The sequence below is a fragment of the Bubalus bubalis genome, chromosome 2 (genome assembly GCF_019923935.1).
Source record: "Bubalus bubalis isolate 160015118507 breed Murrah chromosome 2, NDDB_SH_1, whole genome shotgun sequence".
Lineage (NCBI taxonomy): Eukaryota > Metazoa > Chordata > Mammalia > Artiodactyla > Bovidae > Bubalus > Bubalus bubalis.
In genome coordinates, this window is record NC_059158.1 from 49,131,904 (window position 1) to 49,157,362 (window position 25,459).

A 25,459-nucleotide genomic window follows, 5' to 3' on the forward strand; every position below is an offset into this window, starting at 1 on the left:
TGCCCCCTTGCAGCCCAGGACGGGCAGGTCGCTGCATCCTGCCATCAGAGAAGCCTCTGGAACTTGTGGCAGGTGCCAAAATGAAGGTGTAGAGGACGTGTCAGCTCCCTGAAGTTATAAAATGTCATTGAAATTCCTCCTTCACGTATGTGTACGCGTGTGTGCAAGTGCAAATACAGCATTCCTTCCTAGTACTTCGTGTCACATGTCTGTCAGTGGGCTGTGGAGGAACACAAGCCAGATGAGAAAACTGCCACCTTACTTCTCTCTGCCCTTCTCTGCAAGGTTATATTGGTTATCAGCCATTTTATTGGCATTCAAGACCAAACAGTAATTTGCCTTGATGATAAAATAGTTGATAAAGTGTAATTAATACTGTTACCAAACTCAGTAAGTACAAACATGGTGAATGTCTTATAAAAATGGCAAACTGCATTGTTTAAAAAAAAAAAAAAGGAAAAATCATCTAATATTCTTCTTGATGGACTTTAGTCAGCTGATAAGTAGTTTAAGATACATAGAGAAAAAAGTTAAAGAACATAAGTTACCAAAATATAGTAGTAAGATATTGCTTTTCCTTTTAATTTTTCTTAACCTTCTGACTGCTGATGAAGTAGACTAGAATGATTGTTGTGCTTTACGTTTTGTACTCTAGCCTGGAAATACTGACATTAAAAACCAAACTCAAATTGGCATTTGAGCAATATTTTTAGACCTTCATTGGAATTTTTCTTTAACAAGCTTTTGTTTTCAAATAAGCCTTTATTTAATATGATTCTTCAGATTGTATTTTTCTAAAGCAGAATTAAGAAACTTCTAGCATAGGCATCAGAATTGGCACTTGATTTGGTTTCCTTCTTAAAGGACTGTTTGGTACTGATGCTGATTCATGAGGAAGCTGTGGTGTGTTGTCTCTTCCTGAAGGACCAGGGAGTGGGGAGACTCACGCCCCTGCTGGGTGAGCGCGGTTGCAGGCAGGCCATGCAGAGCAGCTGTGGGCTCTGTCCCCTGGACCCATTGCTTGGGCCTTTCACACTCTGCTCCCACCTGCCTCTCTCACCTTCCTGTTTATGTTTTCTTGTCTCCTTACATCTCCTCTTTCCTCCGGTAGAGCTTCTCACCCTGTGAGTGTGTCTCTCTCTCTCTGGTTCTTTCAAACCCCCCTCTGGCCAGCCCTGCCTCTGAGCCCAGCCTTGGCGAGCTGGCCCTTCAGAAGCTCAACGAGACAAACACTGTCCAGAAAGTGCTACTGCCTGACTACATCCTCATTCTGGCTTTTCTACAAAAATGTTTTTTCTTAAAAAAATTTTAATATCATATTGAAAGGTTGTTGTTGAATCACGCAAAGACGCCGGGATTCTCAGCCTCTGGAGGAGACGAATTCAATCCAGGGCCAGAGACGAGGCTTGATCGCTCGGAGCTTTTGTGTAATAAAGTTTTATTAAAGTATAAAGGAGGGAAAGCTTCTGACATAGGCATCAGAAGGGGGCAGAAAGAGTACCCTCCTGCTGGTCTTCATCTGGATGGTATATAGTCACTAGCAGTCTGTTAATAAAAGAAAGGAATGTCTTAAAACTCAGAATGGCACCAGGCCCCTCACCCGTAAGATGCATTTTGGGATAATCTCGGCACCAAATGGTTCATCCTGGGCCATAAAATGATTAACTTGAATCTTGAAGAAGGGCAGATCACCATACAAATAGTTTCATTTACATAGATTAGGGGAACAATATCTGAATATAACATACTGGTTTGTCAAGTAGGTTCTGAGCCAAGAGGCAGAACTGACTTGAAAACAGAGTTTGGGGTAAATGCATAGTACATTAGCATAGCGTAAGATAAACATTTCCATAAGAGAAATGCATGGGTTATCTCTAGGTTGGAGAAGAATTAACTTCGGGTGAAACCAGGTGTCATTATGGCAACACAGTATTTGAAGAGAAACCTCCTTTTAAATTTGTATAGAGAAGGAAAAAATATCTCTAGTTTGTTTCCTCCTGCCTCTTAAGAGAGAGAAATATGTCTGACCACTTGCAGGCTATTTCCTCTGTTGGAGACCCCTGGCCTTCTTGCCTGTTACCCTCTCAATATGCAACACATAACACAAAAAATATGTAATCAAGCACATTATGAACTAACTTGCTGTGTACCCCTCTCTCCCACCAAGTATATTTTAAAAAAACATGGTTAGGTACGTTCAACATTGACACTATAAAATATTACCATATCCAGTATTTCTTCTTTCTTGAGAAATATAAAAGAAAATTTCAGCTTCAAGGAAAAGAACAGCACTTCTGGTTGAAGTTAACATCTCTTCGAGCTCATGGTGGCCTGGCTGTAAGTCAGGCACATCTGTCCAGAGCCCAGGGGCACAGACTCTTCTGTTAAAACTTAGCACTTTAGAAAAGGTCACTTGAATTATGACTACAGGAAACATTTAAACTCTGAATGAGACCAGCTCTTCCTAAAGACCCTGTATTTCAGGAATGAAGTATATAAAACCGTATAGTGCTGTGGTTGAGCATTTTCACATGGAGCAGCTGTCCCCCCACCCCCCACCAACAATGGTCAGCATCTGTTGCAGAGCCCCCCTCCCTCCCACCCCCATCTGTCCCCTGGACTCGCGCCGTGAGCTCACCCTCTCTACCTGCCCCCGGCACAGCAGGCAGGCTGTCCTGGGAAAAGTGCATGTTTGTGTCACACCTGTGCTCAGAGCGACGCTCCCGTTCCCCGCGGGAGAACCAAACTTCACTCAGTGCCCAGTTCAGTTCACTTCACTCCTCCCGGAGCTTGCTTAAACTCATGTCCATCGAGTCGGTGATGCCATCCAACCATCTCATCCTCTGTCTTCCCTTTCTCCTGCCTTCAGTCCTTCCCCATCAGTGCCAGGACCTTTGCATTTCTTTTCATGTATCTCTTTAATGTAGATCATAATGGGAAACTAAAGTATATGTTTTTATTTGTTTTGTTTTGTTTTTTGAATAGTAATGATCCAGCCTGACCTTTACTGTGCTGTGTCAAGTCCATTCTCTACATCTGCATCTCTATTCCTGCCCTGCAGCTAGGTTCATCAGTACCATTTTTCTGGATCCTACATATGTGTTAATATACAGTATTTGTTTTTCTGACTTACTTGAAGGAGAGGGTGGGATGAATTGAGAGAGTAGCATTGACATATATACACTATTGTGTGTAAAATAGTTTAGTGGAAATTTGCTGTATCATGCAGGAAGCTCAGAGTGTGTTCCATGATGACCTAGAGGGGTGGGATTGGAGGTTCAAGAGGTAGGGGATACATGTATACATGGAACTGATAAATTAGAGCTGATTTCATGATTCATGAATAATTTATGTGTATGGCAGAATTATCAGCACATTATTATAAACCGATTATGCTCCGACTAAAATCTTTTTTAAATAAAAAATAAATTGCCAAAAAATAGAATAATAATGTTTCACATTTTCTATCTTAATTTAAAACACATAAGTTTTTTAAGGAAAAACTGTCTCAATGAAAATACGATCATTCAGCTGTAAGATTTTTCAAATTTTAATTCTTTCCACAGTTAAATGGCCTTGAGTAGATAGGCACCCCTAGGGCTTCCCAGGGTGCTAGTGGTAAAGAACCCACCTGCTAATGCAGGTTCAATCCCTGGGCTGGGCAGATCCCCTGGAGCAGGAAATGGCAACCTGCTCCAGTATTTCTTGCCTGGGAAATTCCATGGACAGAGGAGCTTGGCAGGCTACAGTCCACGGGACCCACAAACAGCCAGACATGACTGAGCACAGACAGGCTCCCCTATTCTGGGAAGGTCTATTTCTTCATAATCCCTACCAGTAACCCCCAGTCACCTCAGGGCACCTTTCTCTCAGCTTTCCCTGCTGGCTCACTGACTGTCTCCCAGGCTAACAACAGACAGGTCAGTTGTTACCTGTCTCCTTCCCTCACTCTTCTTCTTGGGACACAGTTCATCCAGTGAAAAGCACTATGACCTCTTCCCCTACTGCACCTTTACAGATGTGCAGAAACCTTATTCACTCAAATGTGCTGCTGCATAGTCAGCGAAGTTGTTTAAGGATAGATGGGCAAATGATTTATTTATGAATTTGCAAGAAAACTTTCAATAAAAATTCTTCATAGGAAGATGAAATAAAAGAGGAAAAGTAAATGGTTTTCATTAAGGAAGAGCCTAGTCTCTGTAGTGGAGTAGGAATTGGGGTAGAAAGAGGATTGTTGTATGATTTTTTTTTTTAATCTAAATTCAATTTTTTAATGGAACCTAAAATTTAAAGATACATTGTCTTTCCTTGCATTCTATGGTTTCTATGTCAATTTCTCATAATAACTTTTTATATGTGTACCTTACCCAACTACGTAATTTTACTATTATGTTTCTTGCTGCTGCTGCTGCTAAGTCACTTCAGTCATGTCTGACTCTGTGCGACCCCATAGACGGCAGCCCACCAAGCTCCCCCGTCCCTGGGATTCTCCAGGCAAGAACACTGGAGTGGGTTGCCATTTCCTTCTTCAATGCATGAAAGGGAGAAGTGAAAGTGAAGTCGCTCAGTCCTGTCGAACTCTTTGCGACCCCATGGTCTGCAGCCTACCAGGTTCCTCTGTCCATGGGATTTTCCAGGCAAGAGTACTGGAGTGGGGTGCCATTGCCTTCTCCAATTATGTTTCTTACATATTATAAAAGTATTGTTTTATAGTATGTTTCCCAAACATATAGATTCTATTATTATATATAATGTTACATATTTATTTTGCAAGATATTTAAATATACCATATTTTTATATATATATATATATATATATATAAAAACAAGAAGTGTGTATACATAGAATAGGATGTTAGATTCACTGTTTTGTTTTTACATAAAGGGAATTTATTCCATACCACACAGTTGAGGTTTTTATCTGTTTCTGTGAATTTATTTTCTCCCAGGTAATTTATGGCATCATTTAAACTTAAGTTTATATTTAAAGTCCTTCTCCAAGATTGTAATTTGCAGACATTCACACCTTGGTATCACTGATGTTTGCCAGTTCTCAACTGCAAGTTCATCTCTGCACAGTTGACTTATCTATGTGTAAAAAAATTGGCAAATATGAGCTCAGAATGTTTGAATTACTTTAAAAACTTTGTGACTTTCTTCACTTTAAAGATTTACAGTCATTCATTTTAAATTGACGTGTTTTTCATTTTGCTCTAATAATTCAAGAAAAGCGGACAGGTCACATGGGTAGACAGGCAGGATCCTGGGTGCTGTGATTGGTTGGCATTTACACAGTTTTTTCATGTAGGATTTAGTAAAAGGTGACCTGAAATTTAGAAATGTAATCTGTAAGACAGTCAGAGAAAACGTTCTTTTAATTACACCCCTGTCAGTATAATGTGCTGCTTATTCTGTACTGTAATTTTTTTTGTATCTGTTAAAAGATGTAAGCTATATTCAGTAAGGAGGACAGCAAGAATTTGAGACTTCACTTACATTTCTTTTTCTGATAGGAAGTTCATGCTTTTGAAAAAGGATAGAAATTAACATTTCTCCAGAATTATTTTTTTCCTTCATTCGAGGCTATTTCTTACTTCCAGCATTGTACTGTGTTTTATGAACAGGCCACATATATATTTTATTTGTCAGGGGAAGTGATGAAAATTTACAAATTTCAGCTGGCATTGCACTCTGCTGATAAGGATGGGAGTTTATGTGGCTCTGAAGAGGTTACATGAAGTGGAATTGGGAAGCAAATTGTATTTGGGATGATGTTCCTAATAGGTGTTCAGAATAGACTATTTACTCTCACATTTTGCTGAGCTTTACTAGAAATAACTTCATTTCAAAAAGGACAAATCTGATTGAAGGCAAAAACATTCCCTCTCCACAGATACTCATCCAAAGACTTTACATTAGATTTTCCTGATGGGCACACAGCTGTATTTTATAATATTTTTGTACAAAGTGGTAATGTGGAAAATAAAAATCTAAATAGTAAACTTGATTGCTTCATGCACCAACCATTTAAGTTACTAGATTTATATTTACAATTTTGGAAGATGTGTTGCAATATGATATTCTGAGAATAACTGTCAAAATCATAATGCTGGGATTTCTTTTCATCTTGTTGTCAAGGTAAAGTTATTGAAATTCACAGTCAGTAGGTCAGAAAGATCACTTCTTATCTCTTATCATCAGTGGTTTAATGCCAACCTAAACAGCTACTGTATAATTTCAAAAGTATCACAGTGCCCAGGCTGCAGGGATACAACGTGCCACATGATTTAATGTATTTCCTGTCTGGAATGAAGATTATGAAAAGGCCAGCAAGCAGGAGCTACAGTGGTTTAGAAGAAAATTAATTTCTAATTTTTCTTTCTCTTTTTTCCCTTCATTTTTAGATTTTGGATTTAGTAAAAGGGACACATTACCAGGTAGCCTGTCAGAAGTTCTTTGAGATGACACATAATGTAAGTAAATTTTTAAACTTTATAACCTTATCCTTTGTCTTCTGTTAGTGTTTGATTCAGGATTCTTTGCTGCAGCAGTAGAAACCACTCCAGATGTTTTCAGGGGAAAGGGATTTATTACACAACATGAGGTTGCTTATAAAATTTATAGAAGGGGCAGGGAATTAAGCTTGGATGCTGGAGAACCAGCAATAGTGTAACTAAGAAAAACTATATTCTGAGAAAATCTTACTTTGCTATGGCTACCACCTACCACTCCACTTCTATGGATGAGACCAAGGGTTGGCAGATTTTCTGTAAAGGGCCAGGTCATGACAGGTCCACGTGCCCTTTGTCACAGCTGCTCCTCTCTGCTGTTGTCATGCAGGAGCAGCCTAGACATTGTGGGAAGGAGCAGGCTTGTGTCTGTCCCGGGAGAACTTTCTTTATAGGAGTACAGGGTGGGCTGGACTGGGCCCTCAGGCCTTAGGTACCCAATCCTTAGAGTAGGTGTGGAATGCTGACTGCTGTTGTCCAGAAGAACCAAAGGCTTTTGCCATCTTCCTTGTAGAAAATTGAACACTTTTACTTGTGGCTGCTCCCTCATGTTACTCTAGTCTGTTTCTTAGTCTCATGTTTATCTGCATGGCAGATCCTAGGTTATGCAGTGGACCCCCAAGCTGCAAGGGAGTCAGGGAACTGTGTTTGGTTGTTTTCTTGCCAGACTCCTGTACAAAAGGCCTGCTAGTAGGTTCTGAGAGGTGTAATGCTTAGGTCACAAACTCAGAGGTCTGCAGGGGTCAGGCAGACAACCCAGACAAGTGAAATTGCCTGAGATGATCACCACTGAATTAGTCATACTGCTAGAGTTGTGAACATTGACAAGTTTTGCGGCTGTGTGCAGGCTGACAGCGTGTCTGCAGGTCAACTTAGCTCACAGACCCCCGTTTGCAGTCACTGGTCCTGATCATGGCTTTCTAACATGGGACAGAAAGCTGAGAATGGACCTGGGCCATGCACCCTTGAAACATTTTTTCTCTAAGTACATATTGCGCATTTTTGGAGCCTAGTGTTTTATCAGGTTTCAGAAGGATCCATGATCCTCCCAAAAAAGATGCTACATGTATGGAATTCATCATCAGCTACCATGGTACTTTAAGTTTTATAATCAGTTTTATGTTTTCTGGTTTTCATGAAATCATTTTTCTTTTGTGGTTATCTAATTGCAGAATTTCTTACATTAAATTTTATAGGACAAATATATCTTATAACATCACTGATAATAATGAAAATAATAATAATATTGAATAATATCAGCCAGCACCTACAAAACCCTTCACGTATGCTAGGTCCAGGATGCTCTGGGCATATTGGTCCTTTGGTTCACACCGCAGACTAGAGTAAGCCCGATCCGCATCCCCATCATGTCAGAGCTTAGAGAGTCTGAGGGCTTAAGGCCCTAAGGGGTGAAGCTTGGATTTGAACAGGCTGTCAAAGCCCTCACCTGGAGCTCTTGAACCAATCCTGACTACTGTTCTGGAGCACCTGAAACTGTGTTTGTAATAACAACTGTGGAGGCCATTAGTATTTTCCTGTCTAGATTCACAATCCAGCCTTCACAGTTTACTTTAAAAAATAAGCGGGCCTAGTAATTCAACACGATTCGCCTGCAGGACCACCGCTGGTTAATAGGAGGTCTGGAAACAGAATTCTGGAGACAGAATCCTGGTCTGCTCTGGGCCGTGGGTCCAGTCCTCTTACTCTTACACCTAACCGTTGAAAATAGTGATTTTATTGGAAAACATAAAAATTTTATTTTTACAAAGTTGAAAGGACTAAATGTCAATATAGTAGTGAACAACAAATTGTCATCAGTTTTATTAAAATAGGAATCTCAACAGATGAGCCACATGTTTGGTATTTTCAGCATCAGCCTGGCACAACTCTTTCCCCTATAGACTATATTCTTTAATTTGCTTGCTCAACTTGAAAATTTTAATTTAATTTAATTCTTAATTATTTGTGGACCTTTTTAAGTAAGAGGCCTTATAACTTTGACAAATTAAGGTCAACGTATGTAACCTCTTTTTTTTAAGAAGATACGAAAATTATATTTAACACTGAGTCTGTGACATTGCTAAAAAGTAAGATGTGTTTATTTCTCAGATCGGCTTTTGTAGCATCTCTCCTATTGATTATTCCTATAAGAGTATTACTACTATTGTCAGTGTTTAAAACTTGCCTTAGATTAATGAAGAGACTAAAAAGACACATGTCTAAATCCTCCCACATATAGAAAATCTACTTTAAACCACATATAAATCAATGGAATAAAAAGGCTGTTTGTATTCACTAAATGTCTCCCTATAGATTTTTTGTTCTGAATCTCTCTCTTCACTTACTATTTTTTCTAATTTAATTTAAAAACAAAATCGATTTTTATTGTCATGTTGCTATCATTCTGCCTGTTCTCCCCAAAAAAACCTGTGATTATTTTTTTGAGCCCTGTGTGATCCAGCTCACTTTAATGAAAGTTTTGAAAATGAACCAGTTAGCTGATAACATGTACAGCAGTGCTGTGATGGTTCCATATGGCTTTTTTTGGTAAGACCAGCTGCCTCATTATAAGCTGTCATTGAAAACCTCTTGATTAAAACCCAAACATCCCATAGGTAAAACAGTATTGCTTTCATTCCTTCAGAATCCACATTTGCTACAGCAGATACCTTTGTTGCTGTGAAGGTCATCGTGTGCAAAACGTGCTGATTCAAAGCAGATGTTAGAGAGAGATTCACTTAGTAGATATCAAAGGCGGGCCTGCTTGAAATCTGTTTTCTTCAATATTTTTAGAGAGCAATATTTTATATTGTAGTGATTTTTTTAAAATTTTGTCATACTCTGTTTGTAAATGAAAACACTAGGCCTTCGTGTAGATTAAACTCTGGATTTTAATTGAAAATTGTTTATTTAGAAATAGGTCTCTTTAGGTACTGAGTCATTTTGGATACTTATTTCCAAACAGCTTAGCATAATTCCTTTTCACTGTAAGAGATCTCTACACAAATCTTATTAAAATCTATCACACATTTTCCTACAGTCTTAAATAGGGTATACCAAGTACACTTAAGCTTTTAATCCTCACTCAAGATCACTTTGGGGATCAGTCAGAACCCTGGGCCAGGAGCACCACTGTCTCTTGTGTGGGTCACTCATTGCAGCAGCTTCCTGACTCCTTCCCCAGCAGCTGCACACTTATCTGCCCAGTTTCTTCTCCTCCACATGGCTGCCAGGTCGCTTGTAAAACAGAGAAATCTGACCATTTCAGTAACGTGCTTTTTAAAAACATTGAAAAAGCCTTCCCCATCCCTCTTAAGAGGAAACTCAAAATTTATGATGTAGCCTATAAAGGTCTCCATCCCACCTTTTTTTTCTGCTCCATCTTTTGTTAGATCTTTGCTTTGGGACTTCCGAGATCATAGGACAGAGTGAAGATGCATCACAGGATTTCCCTCTCTCAATACTTAACAGAAAGTAGAAAACATAATAATAATAAAAAAATTATTAACCACAAAGAAAACTATCACCAGTAGCAACCAAACAAGAAAAAAGGCAAGGAGAGAAACATTCACAGCAAACCAAATTGTGAAAATTCTCACTTAGTATTTCCAAATATAGAATGAAGCAAACTGAATCTCACCCCCCTTTTGTTTTTTAGTGAGGAGTAAAGGTAATAATAGGTCTTTGCAGGAGGCACAGGTTCTATTCCTGGGTTGGGAAGATTCCCTGCAGTAGGAAATAGCAACCTGCTTCAGTATTCTTGCCTGGAGAATTCCATGGACAGAGGAGCCTGGCGGGCTATAGTTTATGGGGCTGCAGAGTCAGACATGACTTGAGTGCCACCACCACACAAAGGAAGTAACTGCTAACTTCTAAGCATTAAGTGAAGTGGGAGATTTTGATGTGGATAAATCTCTTACTCTATTCTTTTTACTAATTGGATTTAAAGTAAAATCTGTTTTCATTCTATTTGGTTTATGCTTCTCCCCTTCCTCCCTAAAACTTCCTAGTTTTATGTTCCTGAACAGGATGAAAGATAACTTCCTTCAGCCAAAAATAAAAGGGAAAGAAAGAAAAATTTCAAAAGAAATACCACATCTTAGAAGAAATATAGTCCAGTAAACAGAAGGAAACTCTTCATAAGTTCATCATGCTATCAGGCATCTTAAAAGATGTTTGGTAAAATTAGCTTATTTAACAAAATGAGTTAAGAAAGGGCGATTGCAGACCTAAGAGAGAAAGTTGGGAAACATGACATCACACAGAACCTAGGTTACAGCCCTCATTTCAATACCCTTGGCATTATTTAGTTGGTTAATAAAAATATTAATTAAAACGGATTACATTTCAAATGTAACCTAACATTACATTTTGGGCTTCCTTGGTGGCTCAAATGGTAAAGAATCTGCCTGCATGCAAGTGACCTGGGTTCGATCCCTGGGTCAGGAATATCCCCTGGAGAAGGGAATGGCTACCCACTAGTATTCTTGCCTGAAGAATTCCACGGACAGAGGAGCCTGGCGGGCTACAGTCCATGGAGTCTCAAAGTGTTGGACACAGCTAAGCAACTAACACAAACAAAATATTACATTTTAAACTTAAAACATTTGAGTGTCATTTATTTGCTAATTTTCTGATATAAAGGCAAAGTCTTTTGTTTGAGTATAGTTTAGGGATGGGAATTTGATTTCATTTTTTTCCGAAAACCATACACACAATACACCACCACTGATTTCCAATTTATGTTTCTTTAAAGTGGAAAAAGAACTTAATGATAATACAAAGCAGTATGTCTTTTTGAGAATTCAGGTTGTTTTATTTTTAACTAACTTGCCTTTCTTGAATCTTTCCAAAGCATTTAATGTAGATTTCATAGACCCAACAACTCTTTTTATCCTCATATTTCCTTGGTTTTCCTCGTAGCAGCCCTGTGACATAACTATTATTACCCCCATTTCAGGGGAGAAGAAACTGATGCTTAATATAAAGTGAAAAGTGAAAGTGAAGTCATTCAGTCGTGTCAGACTCTATGCGACTCCATAGACTGTAGCCTACCAGGCTCCTCTGTCCTTGGGATTTTCCAGGCAAGGGTACTGGAGTGGGTTGCCATTTCCTTCTCCAGGACATCTTCCCAACCCAGGGATTGAACCTCGGTCTCCCACATTGCAGGCAGATGCTTTACCATCTGAGCCTTCATCTAGTGACTGAGCCACTAGAGAAGCCTGGTGTATAAAATATAAAGATGACCACATTTCATTTTGTCCATGTTGAAATCTAATCATTCAGTTTACTCCACAGATATCTGTGATAGATATTTTGACAGTTTTAACAACTTGAAACAAGGTGTAGAAAATATGTAATTAATGATCACAAAAGGTACTAGCTTGTTTTTGCATAAAGTGACCCAGCTGTGCTTTTTATAATTCTTATAGACAGTTTTATCTCTAAAATAATATTTATAATGCTGTGATTGTAAGTTTGACTTTGCATAAAACCCCTTAAAACAGGTTTCAGAGTAACTAAGTGACCTAAAGGCCTGAATTCTAATTCAGGCACAACTGGTTATTAGAGCTGTGACTGTGTCATTTGGGTCTCACTTTCTTAGTCTGTACTTGGAGGAGATTCAATTTAAAGGATTCCTTACATCTTTCCAATCTCTAGAATTCTTTATTTATAAAAGCAAAGCCTACTGGTTGAAAATCTGCTGGGAAATGAACTTACTTTTCATGAAACACTTTGTAAAATGCAAACTTTATATTGAATCTCCCAGTTTTTAATGAATTGAGTGAAAAACAATATAATAAAGAAGTTCACAAAATGACTCCATTGTTAAAAAAAATTATAGATAAAACATTCAGTAAATATTTTGAAACTAAGCAGGAAAGGAGCAGATAAAAAATTATTCTTAGTGATCTGGGTAATAACTCGTAAGTCAGTGTGTCCACTATCAATCTGCTATACACTGAATTATTATAAAATTATTGGTCCGACATGTATCAACAATGACTACAGAGAATCAGAGAACCCTGGGATTCTCAAGTAAGTTTTACCAGGAAAGATGTTCTTTCTGTTTATTGGTCTACTTTTTAAGGTTCATCCTGAACTGTAATGGTAACTTAACCCCCTGCTAATCCATTTTAATCCACCATAAGATTGCACATATCTTTAATCACATCACTTCCCTTCTTATGAAATGTTAGTGACCACTAAAAATTTTGACCCTATGCAGCTGGGTCTGGGTTGCTGACACGGCTGTCGGATGTCTCTGCGCCCTGGCCGCAGCCTCACCCAGCCTCGTGTCCTGTCGCCCCTTTCTGTGCCTTGCACACCAGCCCACCCGTACCTCCTGCTTTTCCAGGCAGCCCTCTGTCCCCTGCTCCTGGGGACCCACTGCTTGTAGGCCCTCACCCTCATTGTCCCAGCTGTTACTTTCTCATCCTTCTAGACTCAGCTCATTAGGAAGATCCTCCTCCTTTCTTTTCTTGTTTTTTAAACAAATATTGACTGACAAGATGCCAAGCATTTTGCTCTGACGTGCCTTTGAGCATCTGAGGTGTCAGGTAGGAGGTGGGTGGGGAAGCAGGGGTCTGGGCTGGAAGTACCCCTCACTGCTCGTTACTGTTGGGGGTGGCTGGAGCTCCCTGTGAGTGAGATCGTGTGAGTGGTGGTTGAGATTTTGAAGGAGAATCTGTGTTTCAGATGTTGAGTAGGTTCTGAATGAGGTCCGGATGGTTCTTCACACCCCCTTTATTTGTACTTTTGTTATGTATGTATTATTGTGACACACATCTGCTTCTTGTGCAGGTGGATGATTGTGGCTTTTCTTTGAGTCATCCAAACCAGTTCTTTTTTGAGAGCCAGCGGATCCTCAGTGGAGGTAAAGACATCAAGAAGGATTCTGTCCAACCTGAAACGCCCCAACCCAGACAGAGTGTCCAGAGAAGCAAGGATTTGTCCTCCACTTTGGACTCACTCAGCTCCGCTCTGGACATGGATCTGGAGGAACTGGAGGAGTTGCTTCAGTGAATGGTTCCTGGGCAGTTGGTAGCCCAACTTCTTCACTGGCTTTTATTTCCAACTTTGCTATTTTGCCTTTTTCTTTTTCGTCACCTTCTCCCTCTGCCCTACCTCCTTCATCCATCCACATGTGCATGCTTCTCAGGAAGGCAGGCTTGCAGGTAAAAACAAAGACCTCCAGTGTATTTTGCTTTGTCAAAAGAGAAGAGGAAGTATTTCTTTTGAAATATAACACTTGAATGATGTGACCTAAGTCCTATTTTAGGAGAGAAAGCAGCATTCTGGACTGGTTACTGTCGCCTAGAAACAATACAACTGAGAACAGCTTTTAGTTTAACACTTATCACTGTAATGTTGACCCAGACCTTTTCTGGACCATCTTTGTTAATAAATATCAAAATGTATATAATTGTATGTCTGCATATAATTGTGAGACTCATATTATGCCTTTGCCTCAGGTTTTAATGTGGTATTCTGGAATATTCAACATATTGCCAAATTTTAAACTTTTTCTGCTTCCTTTTTCTCTTGAGTTGGCCATTTGAAGTTATTCTGCATTAGCTAGAGAATTTTTGCCCCTTTGAATGGGAGCAAACTCAGTTGAAGTGAGTTGTGACTCAGGAATTAAGAGAAACTGAATGTGTACAGTCACTCATACTGTTATAAGGAATAGAAGGGTTTTATTATATAAAACCATAGTATTCCTTTTCCGCTGCCACTTCCACTCTCTTGGGGGGACAGCCATCACTAAGGTGAGAAGGTTCTAAGTAAAGACTGAGGTGTTTCTTCATCCCCCCTCCAGGTTCCACAACTCACTGGTTGCTGTGAACTGCCAGGTAGGTTTGGTAAATTCATTGACTTCGGTGGTGACTAAGCTCGTATTTTTAGTAATGCCTGTTTCGGAGCCAGCAGGAGAGTTGGTTGTGAAAGGTCATGGGTGTGCCCCGAACTAGTGCCTTGCTCCCTGCCTGTCTTTGGTGATGCACCGTGTGCCTGCGGGTGGTGCCCTGATCTGAGGTATTTCCTCCCTGTGGGCACTGCTCACTTGCTAGAGCATTTACACTCAGAGAAATGTGACCCTCACTCACCGACTCCCTTGGATGCCATTCTACACAAGTCTCTTTTCCTGGGGAAGAGAGCCCTTGCCCTTTATCCCTTTTTTAAAAGTTATTATTATTGTAGTATAGTTGATTTTCTGTGTTGTGTTAGTTTCACATGTACAGCAAAGTGAGTCAGTTACACACATACATATATGCACTCTTTTTGTCCTTTATCCTCTTTAATCACATGAGACACTGCACTGTCTGTCTTAAACAGGATCAGAGCATCAGAACCTAAAAATGTCAGCTGATCAGGTTTTTATCTTAGGCTGCTGAGCAAAAATTTCTTGGAATATTTAGTGACATATAAAGGAAGTCAGTCCTGAATACTCATTAGAAGGACTGATGTTGAAGCTGAAACTCCAATACTTTGGCCACCTGATGTGAAGAACTGACTCATTGGAAATGACCCTGGTGCTGGGAAAGATTGAAGGCGGGAGGAGAAGGGGACAACAGAGGATGAGATGGTTGGATGGCATCGCTGACTCAATGGACATGAGTTTGAGTAAGCACCAGGATTTTGTGATGGACAGGGAGGCCTGGCATGCTGCAGTCCATGGGGTCGCCAAGAGACGGACATGACTGAGCGACTGAACTGAATTAAACTGATAACTAAAGAAGATACATCTGAATCTTTGCTTGTCTTTGTGACTTATTATTACCTAGTTCAGAAAATAGTGTTATTCCACTACAAATTACCTTTATAAATCTCTCCCTTCTGAAACCATCTGCTATTCTTTGTATTATGTATAGTTCTCAGCAGAAATCTGATGACTGCCAACCACTTCATCCCTAAACTGCAAAACTTTTTTTTTTTTTTTTTTAATGTTAAGGACGAGTACTGTTTTAACCCCAAAGTCAAGTTAGTGATGGAAAGCCAAGCACAGAAAAGCAGGTCTCTATTGTATTACAAGAAGGGAAATCGAGCCGCAGCCTCGTGCTGTAGCTCAGCGAGAGCCTCAGGACAGGGCATTTCGTACTTGGCACGATTTGCAAGGCTTTCTTTCCTGCCATGTGTTCTGTTCTCCTGAAGCCTGAGCGCCCAGCATGGAGCCCTTGACAGCAAGCACCTGTGTCTGAGGGCACTGTCTTACCCAGCAGCCTCAGGAGTTTGACTGTTTTATGTGTGTCTAGTCAAACTCCAAAATAACACTTGTTTAAATATTAGTTGTTTTCCCAGTTTCATTTATTTGTAATAAGGCTTGGTCTCCTGTTATGTATTATACAGAAGAATATATAAATATTTTGTGAATCGTGTAGATTAGAGGATGGGGTTAGAGGTTTATATAAGAAGATAGACTTTAATGCCTTTCTGGTGCTTTATGGAGTTGGGAAAAGCAATTTATTTTTCATGCTTCACAGGTCTTGACAATTTTGATTTGTTTTCTTTGAAAGACCTGTGTGAATCAGATGATGTAGGAAGAACTCAAAAGAAAAATCAAAAGCCAGCAACCTCTTTTCAAAACAGCAGCCAATGAAGAAGAACATGAGCCTTCCAGGTCTTTTAACATCCGTCTTTTATTACCTCTTCAAGAAGGAAAGGCTGTACAGTGATCAGAGACAAAAGAAGAGACAGGAGAAGCCGAGCCCAGGTTGGAAATTTGCAGCTGGTGGGAGCACCAATGTTGTTTGTGGAGATACTGTCCCATTTCTTTCATTTTATTTCTCACTCCATCCAGATAGTCTAAAACCCTTGATTGCAATGTGCGTAAAAGAATACTAGGAAGGTTTAAGTAAACTTTTCATATATAGTCGCTTATAATATTATAGTCGTGAAAGTAAACAGTTACAGATTTTGAAAGGGAGGGAGCAGAACAGAGCAATGAAAAGGAAGGATCTTTAAATCATATGGCCTTGTAAGCTGAGGGATTTCTCTCTGTAAAAGCACGGCAGTGTCCTGCTTGTTACACTTTGCTCCCTGACTGATACTCAGGGTCTTTGCAAACAAACTCTTGCAATTCTTTGCACAGAAAAAAAGAAAACTTCTGGGATTTAAGCTTGAAAGGCAAAATGAGACAACTCTAAAATTCTGGTTTAGTTAGAGTCTACTGTTTGCAGATTTAATCAAGGTCTTCCACAGACATCAGCTTGACATTAAATTTAAGTGCCCATTAAAGTGAGAGCTGACAGCCATTCTGAATGTGAGGCTCAGTCTGAGGATATCTTTACAGCTTGAAGGGAAGAAATTTGAGAATCTCAAACCACTGTGGTAATTAGTTAGATCCATTTGGCAGAGGAGGATGGGAGAAGGCTGGAGGAGGGGCTGTGGAAATGGGCAGGCAGAGCCCTGCTACAGGGGAGACGCGGCTTCCACCTGACGGGGGTGGATGGGGGGGCCTGATGTGTCTCATCTCCCTTTTATACACAGGCAGGATCACTGCGTGTGAGCCATGTGTTTTGAACAAGTGCACAGGTTTGACTGTCAGGCTCTCGAATGCATGGCACTGCCTAGGAGTGGGCTTCCGAAGACAATCTTGGCCCAGAGTTAGTGTTTCTTGTGAGAAACAAGGGTACCTAACTCACATTCAAGTATCACTTATTTACCTAGAGCATCTGCCTCCTTTTCAATATTGAGCTCCTTTTTGACAGGTGGCTGTTGTCCTGGTCTGAGGCTTTTCACTGTAATCGGCATTACAAGAAATGAGTGCTGTGAGTCTATGGAATCTTGTCACCTGCAGGAAATTACCTTCCCACTTCATTTGACCTTCCTGCCAAAAGTGATGCAGTTTCCTGTTACTGGATTTGCTTCTATCCCATAAGCTCCTTTTGTCCATTGCCTCGTGGCATTTTATTTTCTCCAAGAATTATCACTGTAGAACCTTATCAAAAGTTAAAGAATATGTCTGTACAGAGAGCTTCTGTATTTCCCCTGAGTCTTCCGCTGCAGGTCTGTTTTTAAACATTGATGACAAGGTAGTGAAACAACATTGCTAATAAACGTAGGATGGAGTTTTCAGTTTAGCCCTGTAGTTTCTAGGTATTCATTCCCTGTAATGGAACTATGAGGATTTTTGAGGGGTTTTGGTTTTTTGGATTTTTTTTTCTTAGTTAATAGTTAATTTACAATACTGCATTAGTTTCAAGTGTTACAGCTCAGTGATTCAGTTTTATATTTATGTGTGTATATATATTTTTTTATTTCAGATTCTTTTCCATTATAGATTATTACAAGAAACAGTATGTTAATAGTTCCCACCATTGTACGGTAGTAGGTACTTGTTGTTTACCTATTTTATGTATAGTGGTGTTGAATTTTTGTGCTGAAGCATAGAGAGAAAATTAAGTCAGCAAATAATGCATTTAAGAATCTGTGGGGACTCCAATCAGGATAGTGGAGTAGAAGGATATGGAACTCACTCCCTCCCGCAAATACATCCGAAATACATCTACAGGGGTTCTCTGCTGGCTCTTTGTTAAGGAATCCGCGTGCCAGTGCAGGAGATGAGGGCTTCCCTGGTAGCTCAGTTGGTAAAGAATATGCCTGCAATGTGGGAGACCTGGGTTCCATCCCTGGGTTGGGAAGCTCCCCTGGAGGAGGGCAGGGCAACCCGCTCCAGTATTCTTGCCTGGAGAATCCCCATGGACAGAGGAGCCTGGTGGGCTACAGTCCATGAGATTGCAGAGAGTCAGACATGACTGAGTGACTAAGCATGTACATATGGTGCACGAGATGCAGGTTTGATCCCTGGTCTGGGAAGATCCCACATGCTGATGTTAAGCCTGTGTGCCACAACTATTGAACCTGTGCTCTAGAGCCAGAGAACACAGCTACTGAGCCCACATGCTACAACTGCTAAAGTCCACACACCTAGAGTCTCTGCTCTGCAAGAAGAGAAGTCACGTCAGTGAGAAGCCCATGCACTATAACTAGAGTAGTACCCACTCACTGCAACTAGAGAAAAGCCCGCACAGCATTGAAGACCCAGCACAACCAAATACATCTGCAAATGGAACAACTCTCATAGAACACCTAAACACCAGCAGAAGATCTCAAACACTTGAAAGAACAAGAAAGATCATGCAACTAGGTAGGCCAAAAGGACATAAAAACAGGAGGAAGCAGGATGGGATCTGTGCCCCTGGGAGGGAACTGAGAAAGGAAATGTATCTGGGGAAACACCTTTGCCAGTGAGGTCAGCCAGGACAGAAAAGGGAGCTCCAGAGGCTCAGAGGAGAAGGCAGCAGCCAGTTTGTGGTAAGCAGACAACAGAGACCTGCATAGACAGTCCCTGCCACTGCCTTGCACACCCACCCCAACCTGAGGGGTGCATCTGCTGCTATGGGCCAGGGCTGGGTGCTGGAATTGGAGTTTAGAGGACAATCCCAGGGAAAGAACTGCAGTTAGCTGTGTGGGGACCGCCTGAAGTGGCTGCAATGTGTGGCTGCAACCAGGGGTGTAGGTGGAAGAAGCCTGGGCCACCGTAGAAACAAAGCCCCATCCTCCATTGTCCAGTGGTGTGAGGGGAGGGGAGAGGCGGGCTGCCATAATGGCCTCTTCCACACGCCAGCGCTCACCGCCATAGGCTCTGGGAGTGCACACCCAGCTGCGGTCTCGGTGGGCTCCTGCACAAGCCACCACCTCAGGGGGCTCTAGGAACAGGTGCCAGCAGAGTGCCCCCACATGGAGGTGGGGCTGAAATCACAGAGAAGCCCCAGGGGCTGCACAACTTAGGAAACAGGACTGAAATCCCCCCAAGGCAGTGCACGTCATGGATTCACAGCTCCACCAGCTTTGTAAATTCAGCACCTGGAGGAGGTCCAAACAATGGATGCTACTGCTGCTGGGACGGGTCTGGTTTAGCAGTGTGGGCTTTATGGGCACGTGCAAGTGGGGCTTGGGTTGGGCTAGGGTCCAAGCTGCTGGTAGCTCCCACAGTGGATCGTGTGCATGAGTCCTGCAGTCCTGGAACCTGACTCCGGTGGGTCTGTGCTGATGGCCCTGTGAAACAATGCCTGAGGGACACCAGGGCTGATTGCCAACGTTCCCACAGTAGAGGCAGGACCAAGGGCAGAGCCAACAACAGTGTACTTTGTGAGCTCACACAACAGGTGACACAACAGAGCACACTCAGTGCTGAACAACTCCAGGGGAGGATTACTCAGTGGCTACTCTCCCAAGGGGAACATTCCAGTCCCACCTATTTCACACCACAGCTCAAAAATAGATCTGGGAGCATCTCCTCCCACACTGGGGGAGCGGATTCTGTCCTTGATAGGGCTGTGGAAGCCAGAGAGCACAGAGGAGGCCTCAGTGAAGATCCACTGGAGGCTCTGGCCATCACACCACCAGTCACACCTCCTGTCGTGGGGATAGTGGCCAGCACGCTCTGAGGATGGGGGTGGCAGACATTCGTACTAAAAACAACCCTCACACTATAAGTATTAAACCCTCACAAGTTACACAGGGACGCTCCTACATATAAATAGTCCTCTAAGACTACAGTAGGTAATTGTTTCTCCTAAACTCATAGAGTAACAGAAATATAAGTATAGTTAAGAAGCAGAAGAACCACTCCCAATGTAAAGACCAAGAGAATTCCTCGGAAAGAACAATGAAACAGATCAGTTCAGTTCAGTTGCTCAGTCATGCCCGACTCTTTGCGACCCCATGAACCGTGGCACGCCAGGCCTCCCTGTACATCACTAGCTCCTGGAGTCCACCCAAACCCATCCACCTATCTTGTCCTCTGTCGTCCCCTTCTCCTGCCTTCAATCTTTCCCAGCATCAGCGTCTTTTCAAATGAGTCAGCTCTTCGCACGAGGTGGACAAAGTGTTGGAGTTACAGTTTCAACATCAGTCCTTCCATGAACACCCAGGACTGATCTCCTTTAGGATGGACTGGTTGGATCTCCTTGCAGTTCAAGGGACTCTCAAGAGTTTTCTCCCACACCAAAGTTCAAAAGCATCAATTCTTTGGAGCTCAGCTTTCTTTATAGTCCAACACTCACATCCATACATGACCACTGGAAAAACCGTAGCCTTGACTAGACAGACCTTTGTTGACAAAGTAATGTCTCTTGTTTTTATTATGCTGTCTAGGTTGGTCATAACTTTCCTTCCAAGAAGTAAGCATCTTTTAATTTCATGGCTGCAGTCACCATCTGCAGTGATTTTGGAGCCCAGAAAAATCAAGTCAACCACTGTTTCCACTGTTTCCCCATCTATTTGCCATGAAGTGATGGATGCCATGATCTTCATTTTCTGAATGTTGAGCTTTAAGCCAACTTTTTGACTCTTCTCTTTCACTTTCATCAAGAGGCTCTTTAGTTCTTCTTCACTTTCTGCCATAGGGTGGTGTCATCTGCATATCTGAGGTTATTGATATTTCTCCTGGCAATCTTGATTCCAGCTTGTGCTTCCTCCAGCCCAGCATTTCTCATGATGTACTCTGCATATAAGTTAAATAAGCAGGGTGACAATATACAGCCTTGACATATGCCTTTTCCTATTTGGAACCAGTCTGTTGTTCCATGTCCAGTTCTAACTGTTGCTTCATGACCTGTATACAGATTTCTCAGGAGGCAGGTCAAGTGGTCTGGTATTCCCATCTCTTTCAGAATTTTCCACAGTTTATTGTGATCTACACAGTCAAAGGCTTTGGCATAGTCAATAAAGCAGAAAGAGATGTTTTTTGGAACTCTCTTTCTTTTTCGATGATCCAGCAGATGTTGGCAGTTTGATCTCTGGTTCCTCTGCCTTTTCCAAAACCATCTTGAATATCTGGAAGTTCATGGTTCACATACTGGTGAAGCCTGGCTTGGAGAATTTTAAGTATTACTAGCCTGTGAGATGGGAGAAGGCAATGGCACTCCACTCCAGTACTGTTGCCTGGAAAATCCCATGGATGGAGGAGCCTGGTAGGCTGCAGTCCATGGGGTCGCTAAGAGTCAGACACGACTGAGCGACTTCACTTTCACTTTCCACTTTCATGCACTGGAGAAGGAAATGGCAACCCACTCCAGTGTTCTAGCCTGGAGAATCCCATGGAGAGAGAAGCCTGGTAGGCTGCAGTCCATGGGGTCGCACAGAGTCGGACACGACTGAAGCGACTTAGCAGCAGCAGCAGCGTGTGAGATGAGTGCAATTGTGCAGTAGTTTGAGCATTCTTTGGCATTGCCTTTGGGATTGGAATGAAAACTCACCTTCTCCAGGCCTGTGGCCGCTGCTAAGTTTTCCAAATTTGTTGGCATATAAAATTGAAGAAAGTGGAGAAAACCACTAGACCATTCAGGTATGACTTAAATCCCTTATGACTATACAGTGAAAGTGAGAAATAGATTTAAGGGACTAGATCTGATAGACAGATTGCCTGATGAACTATGGATGGAGGTTTGTGACATTGTATGGGAGACAGCAATCAAGACCATCCCCAAGAAAAAGAAATGCAAAAAAGCAAAATGGCTATCTGAGAAGGCCTTACAAATAGCTGTGAAAAGAAGGGAAGCAAAAAGCAAAGGAGAAAAGGAAAAATACACTCATTTGAATGCAGAGTTCCAAAGAATAGCAAGGAGAGATAAGAAAGCCTTTCTCAGTGATCAATGCAAAAAAATAGAGGAAAACAACAGAATGGGAAAGACTAGAGATCTCTTCAAGAAAATTAGAGATATCAAGGGAACATGTCATGCAAAGATGGGGTCAATAAAGGACAGAAATGGTATGGACCTAACAGAAGCAGAAGATATTAAGAAGAGGTGGCAAGAATACACAGAATTGTACAGAAAAGATCTTCATGACCCAGATAATCACAATGGTGTGATCATTCACCTAGAGCCAGACATCCTGGAATGTGAAGTCAAGTGGTCCTTAGAAAGCATCACTACGAACAAAGCTAGTGGAGGTGATGGAATTCCAGTTGAGCTATTTCAAATCCTGAAAGATGATGCTGTGAAAGTGCTGCACTCAATATGCCAGCAAATTTGAAAACTCAGCAGTGGCCATAGGACTGGAAAAGGTCAGTTTCTCTTCAGTCTAATAGACACCAAGTTCAAGGGAGATAATGAAAATACTGAAGGAATTTTGCAATCCCTATCAAGCTACCAATGGTATTCTTCACAGAGCTAGAACAAATAATTTCACAATTTGTATGGAAATACAAAAAACCTCGAATAGCCAAAGTGATCTTGAGAAAGAAGAATGGAACTGGAGGAATCAACCTACCAGACTTCAGGCTCTACTACAAAGCCACAGTTATCAAGACAGTATGGTACTGGCACAAAGACAGAAATATAGATCAATGGAACAAAATAGAAAGCCCAGAGATAAATCCACGCACATATGGACACCTTATCTTTGACAAAGGAGGCAAGAATATACAATGGATTAAAGACAATCTCTTTAACAAGTGGTGCTGGGAAATCTGGTCAACCACTTGTAAAAGAATGAAACTAGAACACTTTCTAACACCATACACAAAAATAAACTCAAAATGGATTAAAGATCTCAACGTAAGACCAGAAACTATAAAACTCCTAGAGGAGAACATAGGCAAAACACTCTCTGACATACATCACAGCAGGATCCTCTATGACCCACCTCCCAGAATATTGGAAATAAAAGCAAAAATAAACAAATGGGACCTAATTAACCTTAAAAGCTTCTGCACATCAGAAGAAACTATTAGCAAGGTGGAAAGGCAGCCTTCAGAATGGGAGAGAATAATAGCAAATGAAGCAACTGACAAACAACTAATCTCAAAAATATACAAGCAACTCCTACAGCTCAACTCCAGAAAAATAAATGACCCAATCAAAAAATGGGCCAAAGAACTAAATAGACATTTCTCCAAAGAAGACATCCAGATGGCTAACAAACACATGAAAAGATGCTCAACATCACTCATTATCAGAGAAATGCAAATCAAAACCACTATGAGGTACCATTTCACACCAGTCAGAATGGCTGCGATCCAAAAGTCTACAAGTAATAAATGCTGGAGAGGGTGTGGAGAAAAGGGAACCCTCTTACACTGTTGGTGGGAATGCAAACTAGTACAGCCACCATGGAGAACAGTGTGGAGATTCCTTAAAAAACTGGAAATAGACCTGCCTTATGATCCAGCAATCCCACTGCTGGGCATACACACTGAGGAAACCAGAAGGGAAAGAGACACCTGTACCCCAATGTTCATCACAGCACTGTTTATAATAGCCAGGACATGGAAGCAACCTAGATGTCCATCAGCAGATGAATGGATAAGCAAGCTGTGGTACATATACACAATGGAGTATTATTCAGCCATTAAAAAGAATACATTTGAATCAGTTCTAATGAGGTGGATGAAACTGGAGCCTATTATACAGAGTGACGTAAGCCAGAAAGAAAAACACCAATACAGTATACTAACGCATATATATGGAATTTAGAAAGATGGTAACAATAACCCTGTGTACGAGACAGCAAAAGAGACACTGATGTATAGAACAGTCTTTTGGACTCTGTGGGAGAGGGAGAGGGTGGGAAGATTTGGGAGAATGGCATTGAAACATGTAAAATATCATGTATGAAACGAGTTGCCAGTCCAGGTTCGATGCACGATACTGGATGCTTGGGGCTGGTGCACTGGGACGACCCAGAGGGATGGAATGGGGAGGGAGGAGGGAGGAGGGTTCAGGATGGGGAACACATGTATACCTGTGGCGGATTCATTTTGATATTTGGCAAAACTAATACAATTTTGTTAAGTTTAAAAATAAAATAAAATTTAAAAAAAAGAAAGAAAGTGAGGGGATGGAAAAAGATTTCATACAAACAGAACAAGGAAATGGCGGTCACAATAATTATATCAGAAAAAACAGATTTTAAAGCAAAGGCTATAAAGAAAAAGAAGAGCACTGTATAATGATACAAGGATCAATAAAAGGAGAGGATATTACACTCTTCAGACTATATGCACCCAATAGAGGGGCACCCAAATACACAAAACAAATACTAACAGACATAAAGGGAGAAACTGATGGGAATACAATAATAGTAGGAGACTTTAACACCCCACTCACATCAGTGGACAGATATTTGAGAACAAAAATACTGCAACAGAGATCCTAAAGTGTAGAACTCAATTGATATTTTTCAGTATATTAATTACATCCAGAAAATGAGTACACATAGTTCTCAAGTGCACACGAAACATTCTCTAGGATTAGCCATGCTGCTGCTGCTGCTGCTAAGTCGCTTCAGTCATGTCCGACTCTGTGCGACCCCATGGACTGCAGCCCTCCAGGCTCCTCCGTGCATGGGATTTTCCAGGCAAAAGTACTGGAGTGGGATGCCATTGCCTTCTGCTGCTGCTAAATCGCTTCAGTCATGTCCGACTCTGTGCGACCCCATAGATAGCAGCCCACCAGGCTCCCCCATCCCTGGGATTCTCCAGGCAAGAACACTGGAGTGGGTTGCCATTTCCTTCGCCAATGCATGAAAGGGAAAAGTGAAAGTGAAGTTGTTCAGTCATGCCTGACTCCTGGTAACCACATAGACTGCAGCCCACCAGGCTCCTCTGTCCATGGGACTCTCCAGGCAAGAGTACTGCTATCAGATCAGATCAGATCAGTCACTCAGTCGTGTCCGACTCTTTGTGACCCCATGAATCGCAGCACGCCAGGCCTCCCTGTCCATCACCAACTCCCGGAGTTCACTCAGACTCACGTCCATCGAGTCAGTGATGCCATCCAGCCATCTCATCCTCTGTCATCCCCTTCTCCTCCTGCCCCCAATCCCTCCCAGCATCAGAGTCTTTTCCAATGAGTCAACTCTTCGCATGAGGTGGCCAAAGTACTGGAGTTTCAGCTTTGGCATCATTCCTTCCAAAGAAATCCCATGGCTGATCTCCTTCAGAA

General features: G+C 41.5%; 1 protein-coding gene across 2 annotated transcripts in view; it reads left to right on the forward strand.

The window, feature by feature from the left end:
- Window positions 1–13,930, forward strand: part of PRIM2 (DNA primase subunit 2) — a 331,388-nt gene extending 317,458 nt beyond the window's left edge. For both annotated transcript variants that reach the window (XM_025272503.2, XM_006072883.3), the window contains exons 13-14: window positions 6,405–6,473; window positions 13,314–13,930. In XM_025272503.2, coding sequence (XP_025128288.1) covers window positions 6,405–6,473; window positions 13,314–13,535 — 291 coding nt within the window. In that variant the 3' untranslated portion in view covers window positions 13,536–13,930. The remainder of the gene's footprint in view (window positions 1–6,404; window positions 6,474–13,313) is intronic.
- Window positions 13,931–25,459: the final 11,529 nt, after the last annotated feature.